Source organism: Parasteatoda tepidariorum, chromosome 12 (assembly GCF_982258835.1).
Source record: "Parasteatoda tepidariorum strain Cologne lab strain chromosome 12, Ptep-v5.0, whole genome shotgun sequence".
Lineage (NCBI taxonomy): Eukaryota > Metazoa > Arthropoda > Arachnida > Araneae > Theridiidae > Parasteatoda > Parasteatoda tepidariorum.
In genome coordinates this window covers 20669967-20691489 of record NC_141766.1, presented here as the reverse complement: position 1 = coordinate 20691489, position 21523 = coordinate 20669967, and the positions used below count along the sequence as shown (strand labels likewise).

At 29.3% G+C, this 21523-nt stretch overlaps 2 protein-coding genes across 7 annotated transcripts in view; one reads left to right on the top strand and one right to left on the bottom strand.

Moving 5' to 3' along the window:
* LOC107447774 (uncharacterized) overlaps nt 1–21523 on the top strand; it is a 75431-nt gene that overhangs the window by 23366 nt on the left and 30542 nt on the right. The window lies entirely within an intron of this gene.
* Nucleotides 5395–11506, bottom strand: LOC139427214 (uncharacterized). Of its 2 annotated transcripts, none has more exons than XM_071188141.2 (3): nt 11413–11506; nt 8332–8379; nt 5395–6897 (listed from the first exon to the last, which is right to left on the bottom strand). In XM_071188141.2, exon 3 carries the CDS (start codon nt 6880–6882, stop codon nt 5620–5622), a length of 1263 nt encoding a protein of 420 aa, XP_071044242.2. In that variant the 5' UTR covers nt 6883–6897; nt 8332–8379; nt 11413–11506; the 3' UTR covers nt 5395–5619. The 2 variants fall into 2 exon arrangements, with proteins under 2 accessions (XP_071044242.2, XP_071044243.2); XM_071188142.2 differs by having other exon boundaries at nt 5395–6894; nt 11413–11477.

Here is a 21523-nt window from a genome sequence, read left to right as displayed (position 1 = left end):
TGAATACTACTTTTTATTGTCTTCAATTTCTTAACAAAATGTAAGAAACCGGAAGTAGCATTCACGACTACCGTTTGCTAATGCAATCGGAAATAAATCATCATTGTTCTTCTAGATATAAAATTAATTTGAAGAACTACTCATCAATTACAACTCTTTCCCCATCCATGATGAAATCAAGCTAAGTACTCGCCTTGAGCTAAATATCGTTAATACTCAAATTAGCGAAGGTTATTTTTCGTACAAAAAAAGCATCAATCGTTTAAGCCATCCAAAGCATACCTGGATAAAATCGAATGCAAATCAGACCTTTTTAAAAGAACCCTGATTTCAATTTAACATGATTTATTGCTACTTATCTTGGAAGGAACGTGACAATTTGCTTATCAAGAATATTTTGAATACACTACGGATGGAGTTGTTGTCTTGAAAAATCTTTTAGGACATGACCTTGTCTAAAGGTCATAGTCAACAACAATGAAGAAAATCAATTCGATGCTTCGGAAGCGGTGATCAGCTGAATGAAGCCCAGTTTAAGAGCAACAATGGACAGGAATCTTTTTAACTTGAGGTCATACAGTAGGATGTTCTATTGTTTTCTAAAACTCTAGAAAAAGTCCTTGAACCTGTCAGCCACCCTAAACAACGTTTATCATTTTTTTGAATGCATTAAATAGAGCTCTTCCTTTCGTTCAAGAAGTTTTTGCATATTGCTTCCCACTTAAGTTTAGGATACTTATTGCAGAAAGAAACTATTCTGTTACCATTCTGTATTAAAAAGCTCTAAATAAGTACCATTATTTTATACAAATTGACCTGGATTTCTGTTATACCATTAACTATTTCTTTAACTTTGACAGAAATTTTGAAAGGTGTTAATCCATAATATCCTTCAAAATTGCTGAAACATTATTAAGATAACAATGTCAATCATATTACCGTGCAATTTAATTTTTCTTAAACTTGATTATAAGTTGCTATGGTTCAAATTAAAGGGAAACTAGGCTCATGTTAATACTAAAAAACTAAACTCAGTGGCGCGACAGCCCATAGAGGGCCAAGGCCTACTGTGCCCATCTCAGTTGACCTTGAGCTCTGGGGTGCAGGAACAGACGCTCTGGTCAGGTGGTCAGCCGAACGCGGAACCCCCAGTGTTTAGCTCCCAAGCATGCTTGGTACTCATTTATCGACCCACTGAAGGGATGAAAGGTTGAGTCAACCTTGCCCGGCCAGAGGATCGAACCAGGGACCTGTGGCACGACAACGCGAAGCGCTACCGCTCAGCCACCGGACGCCTAGGTTCATGTTAATATTTAATTAAAAAATTAATTAATTTAAATTTAAGGTATCTGAAAGACCAATTTTTTTTCTTCCAAAAAACTGATCTCATAAATTTTTTTCAAATTTTTATTTTCTCAAATGACAAGAATTTAAAAATGTTGTAGGATATTTTATACTTTATTTAAGATATTATGAGACCCAGCTGAAAAAATTGATTATAAGATGTAGACCACTGCTTACAAATTCAAGAGAATTTGATAAAATCAGTCTGGAAAATTCAGAGATTTTTTTTTCAGAATGTTTGTGGTTACATTTTTCTTAAATTTGATTTCATTCCGTTATGGCTTAAATGGAGCGGAAACACGATTCTATTTAACAACTTATTATGGTGATAGAAAATTTGCAGAGTTTTATGTTACAAGGCTGTTATGGTAATTTAAATCGTGTACCAGTTTCTGAATTTATTAACATTAAAGCTCTTACAAAGTAATATTCCTCACATAATTATATAATCTTGTGATGTTCATTTCGAAACGAAAATATTCTGCAGCCATTTTGTAATAAAAGGGTCTAACTAAGTGCTAACTATTAAATTTTACAAATTAACCCGAATTGTTCTACCCAGGGATGGCGAACCAATGGCACGCGTGCCATCTATGGCACGCGACACAATATTTCGGGCACGCTACCGATCACGAAGTTCCGATATGAAGCATAATAACAATTAAATTAAAATTCACAAAAAACTGAACAATTAAGGCCAAAAAAGCAATTAATAACCATAAAAAACCAAGCTAACAATAAATAACTAGCAAACTAATTAACAGTTTTGCTTAAACTAACATCTTATAACTCTAATATAAGTTATTTGTCATCTAATCTGCAACAACAGAAGTCACACTGATGTTACTTTAAGTTGAATTACGCGTATAACTGAGACATTGCAAAATGTATTTTATTTTGTAATAAATAGTTTTGAGTTGATAGTATTTAATATTATTACTTACGCTATAATCACGAAGTCGAAACTATTTGTCGGCACGTCTATGACAACATTAAAATTTTTTTTAGAAAAAATGGCACGTTGGTGCATAAAGGTTCGCCACCCCTGTTCTATACTATTAAATATTCGATTTAAGCAGTTAGAAAATTTTGGATCGTATTGAACGATAATACCATTCAAAATTGCGGAAATCTTAATAAGGTGACAAGGTGAACCTTATCGTAAAATTTAATTCTTCTTAAACTAGATTGCATGACATGGTTTAAAATGCGGAAATACAGTGAAAAAAAGTATGGTTAAAATTACCAGATTATGGTAGAATTGGCGTGTTTCTGGATCAATAGGAACACCAAAAAGCTCGTTAATTTTTACCTAGGTAATGATTTTAGTAAAATTAACAATATAAGATGGCTTTATAATAAGTGATAAAATGCTGTTAATGTTTCAAAATTTGGTAATTTTACCATGATATCTAAGAGCATGGCATAAGCACCATTTATTCGGTTAAATTTACAATTCAGATTTGCATTTTTTACAATATTTGCTTTAATAAGGACTGGAATTTTGAAAATCGGTTAATCGGTTTGAAAATCGGTTTACGGTAAACCGTTTTCAGGTAAACGGAAAAATTACCAAACCTATGGCACAAATTCCATATATTTTGGCTTTATAAACATGAATTATGTTTATTTATTTATTTATTTTTAACGAGAAATGACATTGCTATACAGTATGGTAATTTTACCAGAATTTTTTTCTCCGTATATGACTCAATTTAATACCTTAATAACGTTGCAACTTGTCCGACAGGTACCTTACCGATATAATGATTCAGGATTAAACTTAATTTCCTTAGAGTGTACTTATTTTTATTAATTTTTCGGTTAAGTCCATAAAGCTGTATTAAACTAAACAATATGTTTTGTTTTTTGATTATATATGTAAAAAAATTTAAATTTGTGTTAAAGATGTCGATTATTTCATAATGCAAGCAATTGGGGGGAAAATATAAACAGATAGCTTAAATGTGGTCATGGCCAATTTAAAAGACTTATTACTGTTTTTAATTTAATTCCAACATATCTTATCATTTTTAGTTCAAAGTTATAACTGTATAATTTTTCTTCTAGATTATGTTATGGTGAATAAAGTAAATGAACTTATAATGATAATGCAGACAATTGGGGAAAAAATATAAACAGATAGTTTAAATGTGGGCATGGCTAATTTAAAAGACTTATTACTGTTTTTAATTTAATTCCAACATATCTAATCATTTTTAGTTCAAAGTTATAACTGCATATTTTTTCTTTTGGATTATGTTGTGGTGAATAAAATAAATGAACTTATATAATAATTGCTGAAAAAACAGTTCGGCTACCTATTTTAACTTTTTGCTGTCATTGCCGACCCCTTGTATCTGTTTCATAGATATTTAAGTGATTTTACGTTGCTAATTATATTAATAAAAATTTATCACGTGTAGCAGGAAAAATTGAAATTTAATATTATTTTATGAAATTATAAACCTTAAATAGCTTATATGTGTTTGGAAAGAGCAAAAAATTATTTTAAAAATTTTCTTGTTAATTATAATGAGTTTAATTTTTGGAACTTATTTTTTTAAAAGATTGCATTTCATAATCATTAAAAGAAATTGAACAAAATGAAATAGTTACTACTTTTGGAAGAAAATATAAAATAATATTGAATGAGGGTTGCTACGACATGGAAAAAAATCTCAAAGTGATAACTAAGCTTATTCAAGGCTACTAAAAACTAATTTGAACTTAGCTTCCACTTCTTGAACCATTTCTTCTTCTATCTAACTAACTAACTAACTATATATATATATATATATATATATATATATATATATATATATATATATATATATATATATATATATATATATATATATATATATATGTATATACATATGTATATACATATATACTTAGTTACTTAGTAGTTAAAAGTAGTTTTCTTTGTAAGTTTCCTACTATTTAATTTTCCAGATTGTAGGAATTTTGTGAATATTGTGAATCAAATAATTATTCCGAAAACAGAAATTTTTAATTTTAAATTAAAAAATTCAAATATTTTGTTCGCCATACAGAGATAAAGTGAAAACAGTGTTACATAAAGATGTGGGAAGATATAAGTAAAACATTCAGTTTTTTCGCGGATATGGAATTACCTTGAAAATATGGGTTAGACGGAATTAGAAAAATATGGTATGAATAGGAAAGTGCTTGAATGTTTAGGTTCGTGAGTGTAAATTGGTTGAATGTTAGGTCCCTAAGTGTGCCATATCTCCGGAACTCATGAAATGAATCGAAATATTTTACACACAATTATAAAACTTTTTTATCAAAAATAATTCCATGTGAAAATTAAACGTGCTTTTCCTCTCCATGCTACGCAAATACTGGTTAGTTCCTTGAAGAATTCCTCCACTATGGCTAGATTTGTCCAATGATTGATCCAGAAGTTTCCTTGTCTTCTGAGTCGGGTTCAAAATTACAAGTTGAACATAGATAGTCGTTAACTCAGAATTAGGTCATCTGTTCAACGCCGGGTATAAAATAAAATAAGAGATACACGTGTGTCAAGAAAATACATTTTCATGTCAGATTTTGTGTTTTAAAATATCGTCCTCACTAATTATACTGAGTTAATTAAGTAATAATTGAACTATTCATATTGAGTCCCAGTTAGTGAAAATTCAATCATTAGAGCAACAGTTATTAAGGTGTACTCGTTCTTGCACACAGTACACTCGTCTGAAACGCAATTAAACTATGGATATAAAATGAACATATATTAAATGATAAGGAGATATAAAGTTGACTATATATAATTGAATAAAAATTATATTATTCTATAAAGCTTCGAATAAAATAATTCACTAATTTGAAATTATCTTTTTTGGAAAAATTAACAAATACAGTTATTGCATGCAAAGCACTTTTCCATCAAACCTACTAAACAAGTAAAAAATAAACAAGCAAAAAGTATTCGATATCAGCTTAAGTAATTAAAAAAAATTTAAACAGAGAGAATAATTTTTGTTAATTAATTTTATTAATATTTTTTTTGTCTTTTTCTATGCTGACATAAAGTGCTTCTAATAGAGTAAAGAAAAATAAATCAGAAATTTTTTTTTGAAGATAATAAGTTCTGTGCTGAATACTGGTGCATTTAATTTTGAGTCCTAAAATACTATTGATACATTTAATTTCGAATATATCAATAATGCCTGCTTTATTCAGTTCTGAATTCTTCATTACTATGTGTTACATTTAGAAATCCAATTCCCAACTACCATGTATTTAGAATCTTGACCATTTTCGACCGATACTCTTGAATATTTCAACTTCGTCCCCAATTTCGTCGTCTTCCGGCTCAAATTCTCTTGAATAATGATCATCATCCTCAATATCTGAAGCGGACAGCCAGCGTGGTTCGCGTGGTTCTAACTCTTTCCATTTCTCATCAAAACTCTTGAATACATCAACTCCATTTCCACCATGAATTTGGCCCTTCGGTTCAAATTCTTTGAAATTATGATCATCCATCTTAATATTTGGAAGGGACAGAAAGCGTGGCTCAGTTGCTTTGAATACTTTCCTCTTCGGATCAAATCTCTTGATTGCCTCTTGCTCAGTTTGATCGATGTCTTCCATCTCTTTTTCCGAATTCTCATCATCCGTTTCAGTACCTGGTAAGGACTCCGAGTTCTGCTCATTATCTTGATCCGAAATCATTTTACAAAAAGATACAGATGGCAACTCGCCACTTGCTCCAGATAAATTTATCGATATTCCACTTCCTTCAGCACTTAGATCATTCTTTATATTCGAAATCAAGAAGAGTTCAGAATCAGGATTGGGTAAACAGATTGGTCTTTTTGGCTTAGCCCCTTTCGAATTAAGATCATTCATTGGAATATCTGAAGAGGATTGCAAGCGGGCTACGTCCAACCCCTCCAATTTTTGACCTAAACACTTGAATGCTTCAGATTTGTTTCCGCTTTGATTATCATCTTCCATCTCAACATCTGGTAATGGCTGCGAATTTGGCTCAATATTTTGATCCGAAATTGTTTTAGAATAGTGGACGGAGGGAGAATTTCCATTTGCTCCAGATAAATTTATCGATATTGCATTTTCATCGGTGGTCAGATCATTAATTATTCTCGTAGCCGAAATGAACGCAATGTCAGGTCTTGGTGGAATATTTGGTCTAAGTTGCTGATTATTAAGAGTAGTGGGAGCATTGTTGCTCTCTTCATCCAGATTTCCTCTTTCATTTAGTTCTTCCCTGCGATATCCTCTGTTCCAATGATGGTTCCAAATTTGCTCAACGATAGGAGCACGCGTGGAAGCATCAGTTTTTATAATGTGCTTTACAATGAAAAATGAGGCCACGCCAGCAAAGACAAAAGCTATGCAGAGTGTAGTAAAAAAGGTAAATCCATCCAGAATTATAAATGTCAGGACCATTGCAAAAAGAAAACACACGGCGACGGTGGCAAAAAAGGAAAAACATCTTGTTTCGCTACATCTGGGGGTATAATTTTCCGGATCAGCCATGATACAGATAAGCTGCTGAAAAAATAATTTGATTTTATAATTAACATATGATTGTTGAAAGTGTAAATGATATTTAAAGTTTTGTAAAATATTTTCAATTTTAGAGTTACTTAAAGCATAATGTGATTATTTTTAAGTGGTCTGGGACATAATCTTTAAAAATCTTCGTGCTATTAAACAATTATTCTGACTTAAATTTGCCTTCAAAATTCCCTGCTCTTTACATTAAATAAAATTTTTCTTCCATATAACATTAATATATATATATATATATATATATATATATATATATATATATATATATATATATATATATATATATATATATATATATATATATATATATATATATATATATATATATATATATATTAATAAAATTAGGTTGGAAAGGGCAATGGGAGGTAAGGCATTCTGCTTTCGGATTTTTTCAAAAATTGGTTTTAAAGAGAACAATTAGAAATGATTTGAATGATAAAACGAATTTCTAAAGTTTTAAATTATTCATGTCTTGGAAACTTTAAGAAGTTTTAAAACAGCACAATTTTTCATAGCATTCTCATAATTTCCTAAGATCCAAAACGTTATTATTTTAAAATATACAGGGTGTTCTATAAAGACAGCCTTAAACATGTATTTTCAGTATCCATAACAAAAATTAAAACAAAAAGGCATACATTTTAGAATCACAAATTAATATTTAGGAAAGGAAGGAACAAACATGTTATGAAAATCTGATAAATTATAGTCAAGGAGGACTCATGCAATATACATCACAACAATTTTAATTAACGGAAGAAACTTGAAGGTGTTTCTAATATGCCTTGTTTATTTTTACATCTGCCCTCTTGTACTATTATTTATCAAATATATTATAAAGGTAGAAAATTTTAAATTTTATTTTTCTTCCTCAAAAATTATAAATTATAATTGAATAAAATTTAAAATACTGTGGAATTTATTTAAAATTTTGTAAATTGATTTTTCTTATATTTTAAAGTGAATTTTAGAAAAGATTTTTTAAATTTATTATTTTAAAATTATATTATTTAATATATATTTTCGTTTCTAATATTTGATCTAAATCTGAGCACCGTCCTTTTTTTTAGTTTTAAGAGAAACTAAATCAGTTTGATAAACAAAAATGCCAGAAACTTTTTATGTGGCATTTAAAATTAGCAAAGTTTTATGAAAAGTTTCAGAAACTAAATTTTATTACTTTTAATAATGCTGAAAGCTTTATAGTCTATTGACAATTTGTTTCGTACTTTGAATTTATCTACCTACAATTTCCTTCAGTATTTTTCTATTATCTTTAAAATATGAAAAAAATGTCTTAAACTAAAACTACATTTAAAATATTATGATAAAGCATGATTAAAAACGCTTAAAAATAACTAAGTTCTTTAAAAAGAAGATTTCAAGTTATTTCAAAGTTAATGCAATTACCTTTTATCCTTTTTGAGAAATGGAATCTTGAAATAAAAATATCAGCACCTATTATAAAGAAATGACCAGATACTATAAATAAATAAACACATATTCTAATTTTAGTCTTAAATAAGAACCTTTTGTTAGCATGCTGAAATATTCACAAATCCAATATGAAGCATTTTCATTTTCCATGGACTTTATAAATTGACAGACATTTTTAATTTTTAATGCTGAAAACATTCTAATTATTATATCAAATAATGGAATTTAACTTAAGTAAGAACTTTGAAGCTTAAAATGCAGTTGTTCTTTGTATCATACTGAGTTTTAAAAGCACTTGAGATAATTTAATTTTTTTAGAATGATTTTCTTTGAAATTTTTTTAAAGGTGAAGCATCGCAAATGACTTGCACAGTTTCACCTTTTGATAAGTATGACAAAGTATTCACAAATAATCCAAAAAGTATTTAAAATTTCTGGAAAAATTTAAAAATTTTAAAAAAATGATAATTGAAATTTTTATAACAAAAAAAATATTATGCTTTAATTTTAACAATATGTCGTCTATTTGGAACAAAGGCATTAATTCTAAGCAATTTTATATAAGAAATAAAATTTAAAAATTGCCTAAATATAAAACTACATTTACCCTCTTAAAAAATACATTAAAAACTGTTTTAAAAAATCAACACTATTTAAAACTGCTTGATTTTTTCATAATTTAAAAAAAAGGCAAACAACAGCATTTGAAACAGGTTATCCAAGAATTTCAGTTTTTTAATAATAAAATTCTACATTTTAAAAATTATAAAATATAGTTGCATCAAATTTGATACAGTTTAAAATTTATTTCAAATTGTTGCTTTTTTCATAATTTAAATAGTAGAAGAACTTTGAAGTTAAATGTAAACAACTTGATAATTTTGTTTAAAATAAATAATAAATTGCAAACTGTGCTTTCATTATTGTTAAAAAAATTAGAAATATCAGTGTTTTTAAATTTTGAAAATGCATTCGATTCTTATAATCTTTTATAATAGATTTTTTTAACATTTCAGTATACCAATCAAATTGCTAAACATTTTTAATGATTTCGACTATTATTATTCGGCTCAAATCCTAGCATTTTATTGGAATTAATGCCTTTTAACAAAATATATAATTAACAAAATATAAAACTAAATTTTCAATAACGAAATATATACATGTATTAAAATACATAACTTTTATAAATAAACTACTTTGAAATAAAATCCAGTTTAACGGGAATAACGCAGCATAGACGCTAGTAATTTTGAAACATTAAGTTTGTACTGTAATTCATATTCTTGTTTAATTAATATGCCTTAAATTTAATGTAAACCAGGCCATTGACACGAGATATTGCTAGTATTTTCTACTTGAGATATTTTGTATCTGCTCCAAAGGTAACTTGTATCTTTAGCATATCAGTTAAAAAAACATGAAGTGAAAATTGCGACTCGATTGCGTTCTTTTCCGCGTCATATATTTTGTATCTGTTCCAAAAGTAACGTGTTACTTTCAAATATCTGTTAAAAATACTTGGTAAAAGTTGTAATTTAATTGTGCTGTTTTATGTATCACTATTTTTCCGATCTGTTCCAAATGCTATAAGTTACTTTCAAATATCTGTTAAAAATACTAGGCAAAAATGGTGGTTCAAACCACCATTCATACAATTCATATTCTTGTTTAATTAATAAGCCTTAAATTTAATATAAACCAGGCCATTGCATGAGATATTGCTAGTATTTTCTACATGAGATATTTTGTATCTGCTCCAAAGATAACTTGTATCTTTAGAATATCAGTTAAAAAACTTGAAGAGTAAATTGCGACTCAATGGCGTTCTTTTCCGCATCATATATTTTGTATCTGTTCCAAAAGTAACATGTTATTTTCAAATATCTTTTAAAAATACTAGGCAAAAATGGTGGTTCAAACCTACATTATGAATTAAGTATCTATTCCGAAAGTAGCATGTTACTTTCAGAGATCTGCTAAAAATATTCGGTGAAAAGGTGACTCAAAAGTATTATTTTCTCATTTAGATATTTTGTTTCAATTCCCAAAGTAACATGTTACCTTCAAATATGTGTTTAAAAACACTTGAAGAAATAGCGCTGTTGGAGAAAATTGTGGTTTAATCCTAAATCAGATATTATGTATCTATTCCAAAAGTAACAGGATACTTTCAGATATCTGTTAATAATACTAGGAGAAAATGATAACTCAAAAGTATTATCTGCTACTTTAGATATTTTGTATCAGTTCACAATCACAATGTAACAAATTACTTTCGAATATGTGAATAAAAAATACTTAGAGAAAATGAGGACTCATTTGCGCTGTTTACTACAACAGATATTTTGTATCTGTTCCGAAAGTAACACATATTTTCAAAGAACAAGCGACTGATGAAGTATTCTAGTACTACCTGTTGTTTTATAACAGATATGTAGTACGTATCTGTGTCAAAACAACAGTAACATGTTATTTAAAAACTGATTGAACACCCACCACTATCATGAATTAACATACATTTATAATAAATAACATTTCCTGACACATTTTGTAATAAATATAAAATGTAACATGCTTTATATTTATTATTAAATATGCCATACAAAGTTAAAAATCAAATATTTCATTTGGGGCAAATATTATAAATTTTGGATAATACATTCAATAATGATTTTTGAAACCCTTGTAAATTGCAAATCGGGAGTGTCTTCTAAGATTTTTAAGCCCCTTTTTTACGAATAATAAATCAGAATTGGTCACCAATTTGTTTATGAAATTGATGACCAATAATTTATGAAATTCTAGCCCATTATTTATGAAATATTAAAGCTTTAGATCAAAAAATATTTTCAGTTTCTAAAACTTGATCTATTCTTTACATTAACATTTTGCGCCATTTTCGTAATCAGGAGAAAGAGGAGCTTGTTAGAGATAGGAATAGCATATCATTTTCAAATTTTTTGACAAATCTTAACATAAACTAAAGACATAGCAAATTTCTAAACATATAACTAAGATATCTAAATTAGCGGAGGAAAAATAATAACTTACTTAAAACATACGGTGAACTACTTGACCTCCGGGTTACCTACAAATCAAAAATGACAATTTTCGAAAAAGTGAAAATTCTGAGTTTTATTTTAAGTCACGTGATGTACGTGCCGATATATGATTGGTTTGATTTACATAAACTAATAACCAGGACACATTTCAACGTTGAAAGTAGAGGAAATTTCCAAGAATTAGTTTTGCAAGAACGGATCTTTTTTTCAGTGTTTTTATAAGTTTCTATTATTTTTTGGCAATTTGAAGTTACATAAATCTTTCTAAAATATATTGAAAGTGGAAAAATTAAAATATATTTGTGGCTGTTTTTACGACGACGTGATTTAGAAAACCGATACACGGATTTATGCTGGGAATGATAGTTTTGTTTAAATTTTTTTAAATTTATTCATTTACAGATTCTAAAGAAATATATAAATCTTTAATAAATAAAATTAAAGTGTAAGAATTTATTGATCTGAAAAGAATCTCTTCCTAAATAACATGCGCACATTTTTAACAATATAAGTTAGTCGTAATTTCTCATTAATTTTTAAACATTTTATTTTTTAACATAGATGTTTTTTTTAAAGTTATAAAAATATTAAATTAATTAAAAAAATTAATTAAAAAATTAATTAAATGTTATGAAAATATGAATTAATTAGTTATAAAAATATTAGTGCTAAGTTACGATTTTTTAAGAAGTTCACGAGTTATTTTTAAATGTAATTTCTTGTATAATTTGAATTACTAAATTTAAATTTAAAAAGTAAAAAAATAAATATGTTTTTAAATTAATTTTTGTTTTGTTAACTGAATTATATTTTAAATAATTTGAATAGATGTTAATTATATGTAAAATAATTTTAACTGTTTGTTAAATATATAACTTTGAAATAATTTGTTAAATAATTTAATTTTTATTTTTATATATTATTCAATTAATATTTAAATTATAAAATTAATGTCTAAAAATATTAAAATTTTAGTAATGAAAAAATTATAATAAAAATATTAAACTTTCAGTAATGAAAAAATCATAATAAAAATATTAAAATTTTAGTAATGACAAAATTATGATAAAAATATAAAAATTTTAGTAATGAAAAAATTATAATAAAATATTAAAATTTTAGTAATGAAAAAATTATAATAAAAATATTAAAATTTTAGTAATGAAAAAATTATAATAAAATATTAAAATTTTAGTAATGAAAAAATTATAATAAAAATATTAAAATTTTAGTAATGAAAAAATTAAATTGAAAATATTATAATTTTAGTAATGAAAAAATTATAATAAAAATATTAAAATTTTAGTAATTAAAAAATTATAATAAAAATATTAAAATTTTAGTAATGAAAAAATTATATTGAAAATATTAAAAATTTAGTAATGAAAAAATTATAATAAAAATATTAAAATTTTAGTAATGAAAAAATTATATAGAAAATATAAAATTTTTAGTAATGAAAAAATTATAATAAAAATACTAAAATTTCAGTAATGAAAAAAAGGCGTCTTACGCGTAATGCAGTCACGAAATTATGGAGCCTTAACCTCCCTTACCTTCAGACCCACAAATAGCTATAGCAAAAATGCTTTTCCTCAGTAATGAAATTGGTATTTTAATCAAGAAATTAAATTATTTACTCTATTATATCAATAAAACAAGTTTAATTATAATAGTTTAATTTTAAAAAATTATAATTTTCCAAAAGTGTATCATAACTCTTAATGTTTCCAGAAAAAGTTCTAAGATATTATCTTGAACATAAAACATTTTAATGCTATATGAAACACTTGTTGAACAATTTCTGAATTCTTTGTGGGAATAGTTGTAATGGCTTGATACTTATAACGTAATAAGCGAATAAACGTAATGAACGAATTAGTAAATATCAGTACACTGTAAAAAAAATGCAGATCAAAATACGGTAAAAAGTATCTGACTCAGGGTGCCGGATTATTTACCGTTAAATCTATTTTTCCCGGAACAACGGAACAAAAATCCGATATACCGTAATTTTTACAGTAGTGATTACCGTTATATCATAGAATCACTCAAGTGAAATAAATATAACTGTAAAAATTACAGTATAATATTTTATGGTAAAAATGGATTTTAGTGTAAAAAGGAATTTTACGGATGATTACGTACTTACCATCAACTCACCATGCATCAAAAGAATTCCTGATGTATCGGCAATAACTGGACTTCCAACAACTATGTCCGATTTTGGAGAATTTTCTTACAATAGATTTTTATGTAATCCTTTAGAAGAGAATCACTAGGATACAGATCTGGTGAACGAGGTGGCTACTCCCTATTGCCCGTCTGGATTGTATTTGATTCTTGGTACGTAATAGATGTCTTCCCTGTTAACATGTTCCTGTCTTACATCAAGATTTTTGGACAACAGCTCTAAATGACCCTGTAGAGTTAAAAAAGCGGCCCTGAGTTTTTGAGATCGGTCATTATATCCCCATGAAAATTAATAGAGCTAAAAAGAGAGTTGTGAAAGAAATCTTATTAAATTTTAATCTGAATTTTGTCAGGCGGTGCTAAATAAGGTGAGTCGAGACATATTTCTGAATTTTTTTAAGGCATTATAGCTTAAATATTTTATACTTTTATAGCATTCAAGAAATCTAAAGAAATGATGAAACATTCTATGTCTAATTATATTATCATTTGTAAAAGCAAAAATTGAAAAGCGAGATGGAATTTTTGAGATCGGGGATCGAATCTCCTTGGAAGAGAGAGTAGCATTAAAAAATGTGATATGCATGAAACCCTTATGGGTTTAAGCTGAATTTGTCATACCCTTACAAAATTCAAAGGCGGAATTTTGCTTACCTTGAAGCTGAATTTCGTAATACCCTTATAAAATTCAAAAATAGAACTTTGCTTACCCTGAAGCTGAATTTCGTAATACGTACCCTTACAAAATTCAAAAGCTGAATTTTACTTACCCTGATGCTGAATTTCGTTTTACCCTTACAAAATTACTACTAATTACTAAAAAAATACATACAAAATTCAATTTAAAACTCATAAGGTTGCAATAACACAAAATTAAAGAGATTCGGGATAAATTTTTTGGAAACTTTTCCAAGTTTTTTTATTATTTTGAATTTTTGTACAGTTTTATTATATAAGAAAATGCTCCAAAAATGCTCTTTAAATCACTTTAAAAATATTTTTTTTCAAAACTGTTAACTGTTGATGTAACCAAAAATGTTCTTAAAAATGAATTTCTTTGGTTTATTTTGCTGAAAAATTTATCTACTTCGAATTTCATTTCCTGCTTACTAATTTCTTTAAAAAATAATTAGAAAATTAAATCTCGATACACAAAACAAATCTCCTAAAAAAATGCAATAAAACAACTCAAATGAGCATAATCTTAACTTCATGCAGTCTAATAGGATAATTACATGAATAATTGGTTTTGAAGTAGGAAAAAAAACTGGTACAAAATATTGAGAAAGGAATCTTCGAAGTTCAATTCAATTGGGTTCACTCAGGTTAATTAAAATTGGTCAATTGAAGAGAATTGGTAATTTATTTACATCGCACTAGAGTTGCCCAATAGGTTATTAGTGATGGTCTGGCAAACACCCCTGAGGATGATCCGAGGAAATGCCATCAAAATTATGATCCTCTGAGGCGGGGATGGCTGCCTCGCTTTGTTAGCCCAACAACCTACGCGCGAAGTTGAGCACTTTACTGTAGAATAGTTTAACGAGGACCAATTCCGCACACCTTCGGTCCCCATGCAGGCTGATCAAAGTGGTCACCCACCAGTTTACTGACCGCAATGAAATGTTTGACTTCAATGCTCTTCTGGGAACCGTGTCCTTACAGTCAGTCCATTGCGAGCCGAGTGTCTCAAGGAATAGATCGTTCGCCTTCTAATTAGGTGTGAAGAAATAGAATAGAAATAAGTTCAATTATTCTTTCCTACCTGGATCTTATCTATTTACCAGACTTCGCTACTGCAAATCTTCTTCGCTTGTGTTTAAAAGAAAACGAATTCTAACAATAACAAATTTAATGACAGGACGGACATTACACAAAACGATCTTCTTTAACGAAGCTATGGAAATCAAACTAAAAATAAAATAAAAACATTAATATTCATTATATGTGTTCAGTCTGAGCGCCATCTGTTGGCCTTAAAGTTAATCTGTTTCATCCTCCGGCCCCAAAGGACCATTGGACAAACAGTTTTCGGTCCTTTTGAGTCTTAGCCAAGTTCACAAGGATATAGTAGTTGAACTGGTCTTTTTAAATTAGTTCCGTTAGAAAGTCTAATTGTGCACGATCGAGTCTTTCCCCATTTGACAATCCCCATTTTCCACATGAGTCGAGGAAGTTTCTCGTCGTACACTAGGACGGTTGAGTCTTTGGTTGGTAGAACATTTTCTTTCTGTCTCTTTAACTGGTGGGCTGTTCTTAGTTCTAGAAGATACGAAGATTTCCATTTTTTCCATATTCTTTCTAAGAGGGAATTTTTTTGCTTCCATCCTTGTTCTAGATTGGATTTGGTAGAAGTTGATTGAGTCGAAGCTGTGGGAGGTGGGAGAGCAACAAGCCTTCTGCCTATGAGGAAGTGTCCAGGTGTAAGCGGCTCAGGTTCCTCAATATCACTGTAGACAAAGGTCAAAGGTCTGGAATTTATAATTGCTTCAACTTCAATAATTATGGTCTCTAATTCCGGAAACGTCAAAGATGTTCTTCCCAATATTTTCCTAAGGCAAATTTTTGTAGATTTTATCAGTCTTTCCCAAAATCCGCCCCACCAGGCAGCTCTTTCAACGATGAAATTCCATTCTATGTTTTTAGTGGCAAAATAATTCTGAATTTCTTTGTCCTTTAAAAATTTCCACAATAAATTTATCTCAATTTTTGCTCTTTTGAAACTCCTTTTGAAACTCTTGCTCTTTTCATGACTTCTGCGAATTACAAGATTCGTAAAGTGACTTCTACTAGGCAGTAGCATCGGAGATACTTCGTTGTGACTAATTTCAGCATATCGAAGTCTGCTCTGTAAGCGAATGATGTTATTTTCGTCTAACGAAATGAAAAAGTTTTTCAATATTGACTTCGAAGATATGTCTTCTCCGCTTTTTAGTGCCTTCAATTCTTCTCCAAAATGCTCTTCTTGAGTTGTCTTTATCCAATATTCTTCTGCTGATAGTAATTCTTCACAACTAATAGTTCCGGTTTTTCTGTTTTCTCTATTTTTAAGATTAAAGATAAATCTTCTTATCCACGCAGTGATACGTAAAATTTTCGTTAAACTTCCAAATCTTTCAATATTAATAATTTTCTCCATCTCTGAATCTATCGAAAGAACTACTGACGTGTCAACCTCTTCATTATCGATAGTTGCAAGCTCTTGATTTTCCTTAGGCCAATTATCTTCACCTTTTATCAGCCATGGTGGCCCGCTCCACCACAATTCTTTGTCAAGCAGATTTCTTAAGGATTCACCACGAGTTAGCAGATCTGATGGATTTTCGTTACCAGGACAGTGCGACCATGAAGAAGTGTCAGTTTTTGAACGAATTTCAGTCACACGATTTTGGACAAATGTTTTCAGCCTTTTAGACTTTCCACGAATCCAGTGAAGTACTATCATCGAATCTGTCCAGAATCGAACGGAATAGTCTGTCACAGATGAAAGGCTTTTCTTTACATATTCATATAATCGACTTCCAATTATAGCTGAGAGTAATTCAAGTCTCGGAAGTGTCAACTTTCGAAGAGGAGCAACTCTGGATTTAGAGCAAATTAACGATGTTCGAAAATGTCCATCATAGTCTGTATATCGAATATATAGGACTGCACCGTACGCTCGTTTGCTCGAGTCAACGAAACAATGAAATTGAAAATTTCCCTTTTCTTCAGCATTTTTCAGATAAAATCTAGGTATTTCAAAGTTATTTGAGTCTTTTAGTTCATCACACCATTTGTTCCAGTCTTTCGTTATATTTAATGGTAGAGGATCATCCCACTTGAATTTTTGTTCCCAAATATCCTGAAGAAGAATCTTTGGTCTCAGCGTAAAGGGACTAATAAATCCAAGAGGATCAAATATTTTCGATGCAATTTTTAAAATTAATCTTTTAGTTAAAGGATTAAATTTGTTACTTAATTCAGCAAACTTGCATTCTAATTTTAGCGTATCATCTTTCGAATTCCAAACGTAACCTAACACCTTAGAAGATTCATTTGAATTTTCGTTACAATTTTCGGACTGATCTAGTTTTATCTGAAGAGATTCCGAATTTGTTTTCCATTTACGCATATTAAATCCACCTTCACGTAAAATTTCTTTTATTTCCTTATAAATTAAAAGACATTGGTTTTCGTTATCTAATCCAAAAATCAAATCATCAACATACAATTTAGAATTTAAAATTTTATATGCTAACGGATATTTACGTTCGTACTTTCTTATATGATATTTGAGCGTTGCAGCCAATAAAAATGGACTTGGAGTAGCACCAAATAACACGCGTGTCATTCGAAAAATTTTAATTTTTAACTTCTCTTTACTTTCAAAATTATCCTCGAACCATAAGAAAACTGCATTTCTATCTCTTTCATCTAACAATATCTGCAAAAAACTTTGCTCTATATCGGCAGTTAACGCGAATGATTTGCTTCGGAAATCCAAAAGTAATCTTAAAGAGTCGGGATTCAGATTCGGTCCGGAATGTAAACAATCGTTCAATGATAATTTATTTTGCGAGTGTGATGAGGCGTCATAAACTATTCTTAACTTCGTTGTAGTTTTATCATCACGTATGACGGCACGATGAGGCATATAATATTCTCTATCCATATTCGTTTCACCCTTTTCATTCATTTCAACGGGTTCCACTATCCCCTCGCAAATCTGTTTCGATAATACATCCCTATACCGATCGTAATATTCCTTATCTTTATCAAATCTCTTAACTAAACTTTCTAAGCGGTATTTCGCGATTTTATAATTATTTTCTAAATGTTCAGCATTTTCATTCCACGGTAATTTTACAACGTATCTATTGTTTTGAAATTTTATATTTTTCTCAAAATCCTGTAAGATAAATTCCCCATCATTTTTAGACAAATCCCTTTTTTCGTTTTCGATACCCAATACGTCTAATTTCCAAAAATTTTGCAGAATTAAATCTGAATTTTCTTCACGCGAAGAATCTACGACTACTTTCATCATTTTTATTTCGCTATCACTTTTTGTTTTGTTTTCTAAATAAGACGAACCACTCAAGACCCATCCGAAAAGACTATCCATTGCAACCAGAGAAGTATGTGGAATTCTGCATATATTACCAGAAATAATATTCCAATAATTGTCGGCGCCAATCAGTAGTCTGACACAAGGAGAACTTTCACTTCGTTCCCACGGTGATTCATCTGCGAGTGTTAAATTGTTTACGCAGCATAAATTTCTTATTTCTCTCTCTGGCCGATGAAAAACTGCATTGCTAATAGCGTGAGTAGTTAACGCTTCTAATTGTATCTTTTTGGTAGGATCATGAATATTTCTTAAATTTACTAAAACACGATCTATTGTTTCTTTCTGGGGTTCTATCGAACCAAAAGGATATATTTTTATAGTTTCTTTCCCTATCGTTTTTAATTTTAACTGATTAGCAAGATCCGATTCGATAAATGATTTTTGACTACCTAAATCAAATAAGATACGTATTTCAGCTCGTTTGTTTTTATTTTCGGCTAATACCGTCGCGGTTTGGAGTAAAATATTACTGCTCGAATTTTTACTTTCTGCAACAGAAGACACAATAGTTTCATTTTGGGAGACTTCGGGTTTTGATTCTAAAAGTTTATCGCATATGTTTTCATTATGTTTTTTACTACAAATAGTACAAGCAGGTTTCTTAACACATCGCCTGACAATATGAAATTTTTCTAGACAATTAAAACACCTACCTTGACGTAATAAACATTGTTTCTTTTCGGCAACACTTAATTTACATTCATCATTTTTATGATCATTAGAACAAAATACACATTTAGTTTCATTGCTAATAACATTTAAAGCAGCAGCACTCACATTCCTATCGTATCTCAATTTTGGGAATTTATTATTTTCAAAACCAGAAAATTCTCTTTCATTTCTATTTTTAGAATAACCCTGAAAAGAATTAGACTCTTTTTTCTGAAATGAAAATGTTCTTTCTCTTATTTCGATTTCGGATTTTAAATACTCTAACAATTTTGTTACGTTCCATGAATCTGTTTCGTTTTTATATTCGCGATTATAATTTAAAATTAAACTATCAGGTATTAATTTAGTTATAATTGGGAAAAGTAAATTACCGTAACTTTCAAGTTCGATGCCGAGTGATTCTAAACTACGTATTTGAATTTCACACGTATCGTATAATTCGCGGAGCGCTATTAAGTTAGAAGTGTTACGAATAGGCGACAAATTTAATAAATTATTAATATGTGATCTAATCAAAATTTCTTTTTTTCCGTATCGCTCTTCAAGAATATTAATTGCAATATCGTAGTTTTTCTCAGACAATGTCAAACCCTGTATCGCGGTTTGTGCTTTTGATTTCAGTAAACTTTTTAAGTATGTGAATTTGTCGATTTTATTCAAATTTTGATTATTATGAATCGCGTTCTTAAACTGAGACCAAAATTCTTGAAAGTTTTCATGATTGCCATCAAATTTTTCAATGTAAATCTTAGGTAACTTAATTTTAATTGGAGCTTCTGAATTTTGGAATAAGTCACTAACAGTTGTATTTGAGCTTTCGACGCTAACAGTTTCTTTTTCGATTGCAGTCTTTTTGAGAATTTTTTCAATTTTAAACTTATAGAGAATAATTTTATCTCTGCATTCTTCAGTTGATTCAACTTCTGCTGTTATTTGTTTACAGTCTTCGATTTTATCAATAATGAGTTTATCTAGTTCAATTATTTGTTTTTCTTTTTCGTTTAGCTGTACAAGTGCTACTTCTAAATATTCTAAATTCAAATTTTCTAAAGCTTCGTCAATTTTAGTCATGAGTTTAGTGGCACTTGTTCTTAAACCGCCTCTTCTCGTTTTTAATTTCGCTTCGTCCGTCATTTTCGTTTTCAAATTCTTATAAACAACAAGCAATAAACAGTAATAGTCTCGGTGTTATCGGCACCATGAAGAAATAGAATAGAAATAAGTTCAATTATTCTTTCCTACCTGGATCTTATCTATTTACCAGACTTCGCTACTGCAAATCTTCTTCGCTTGTGTTTAAAAGAAAACGAATTCTAACAATAACAAATTTAATGACAGGACGGACATTACACAAAACGATCTTCTTTAACGAAGCTATGGAAATCAAACTAAAAATAAAATAAAAACATTAATATTCATTATATGTGTTCAGTCTGAGCGCCATCTGTTGGCCTTAAAGTTAATCTGTTTCAAGGTGCACTAGAGATGGCTAGACGATACGAATTCTGCACCTGGATCCCCCGACCCCAGTTCTGACGTAAAATATCCTCAGTGATAGAAGAAACGTGGGATAGAGTCCCCTTGCCTTCAGGCTTACCGTGGGAGGGTTTCACGTGTTTCCTCTCCATGTGACGAAAATGCGAGTTAGTTCCATTAAAAAGTTCTTCACGAAGCCAAATTTCTCCCATGTCTTATGGTTTAGGTTCAAAATTACAAGGCTATGGAATTGTAGTCGTAAACCCAAAAAAGTGGTTCGCCTGTTGTTGGCCGGTCATAAAATAAAATTGGACATACAAAATTGGTTATAAAATAAACTAAAATCAGTTAATTGTAGGACCAATTGAAGAGGAAACTGAACCAAGTCTTATCTCGAGTACCAATTGAGGTTAAAAAAATTTGTTGCACTGTTTCAAAAATAATTATTTTCAACAAATAAAAACGTTCAGATTTTTAAATTTTCGTACCTCGGCTAGGTCCCCCTTATACCTCAATCTTCCATTTGAATTTAGCCTCTGTTTTTGTGTTCGATTTGAATGGTACAAAAAAATCTATATTTATTTTATTTGAAGCTTTCTTTTTTTTGCTTAGAACAATTGCAAAACTTCTGAAGAAAAGGAAATGT

Bases quoted from the DNA above. Each gene is read 5' to 3' on its own strand.
- LOC139427214 (XM_071188141.2), bottom strand. From the start codon at position 6,882: ATGGCTGATCCGGAAAATTATACCCCCAGATGTAGCGAAACAAGATGT.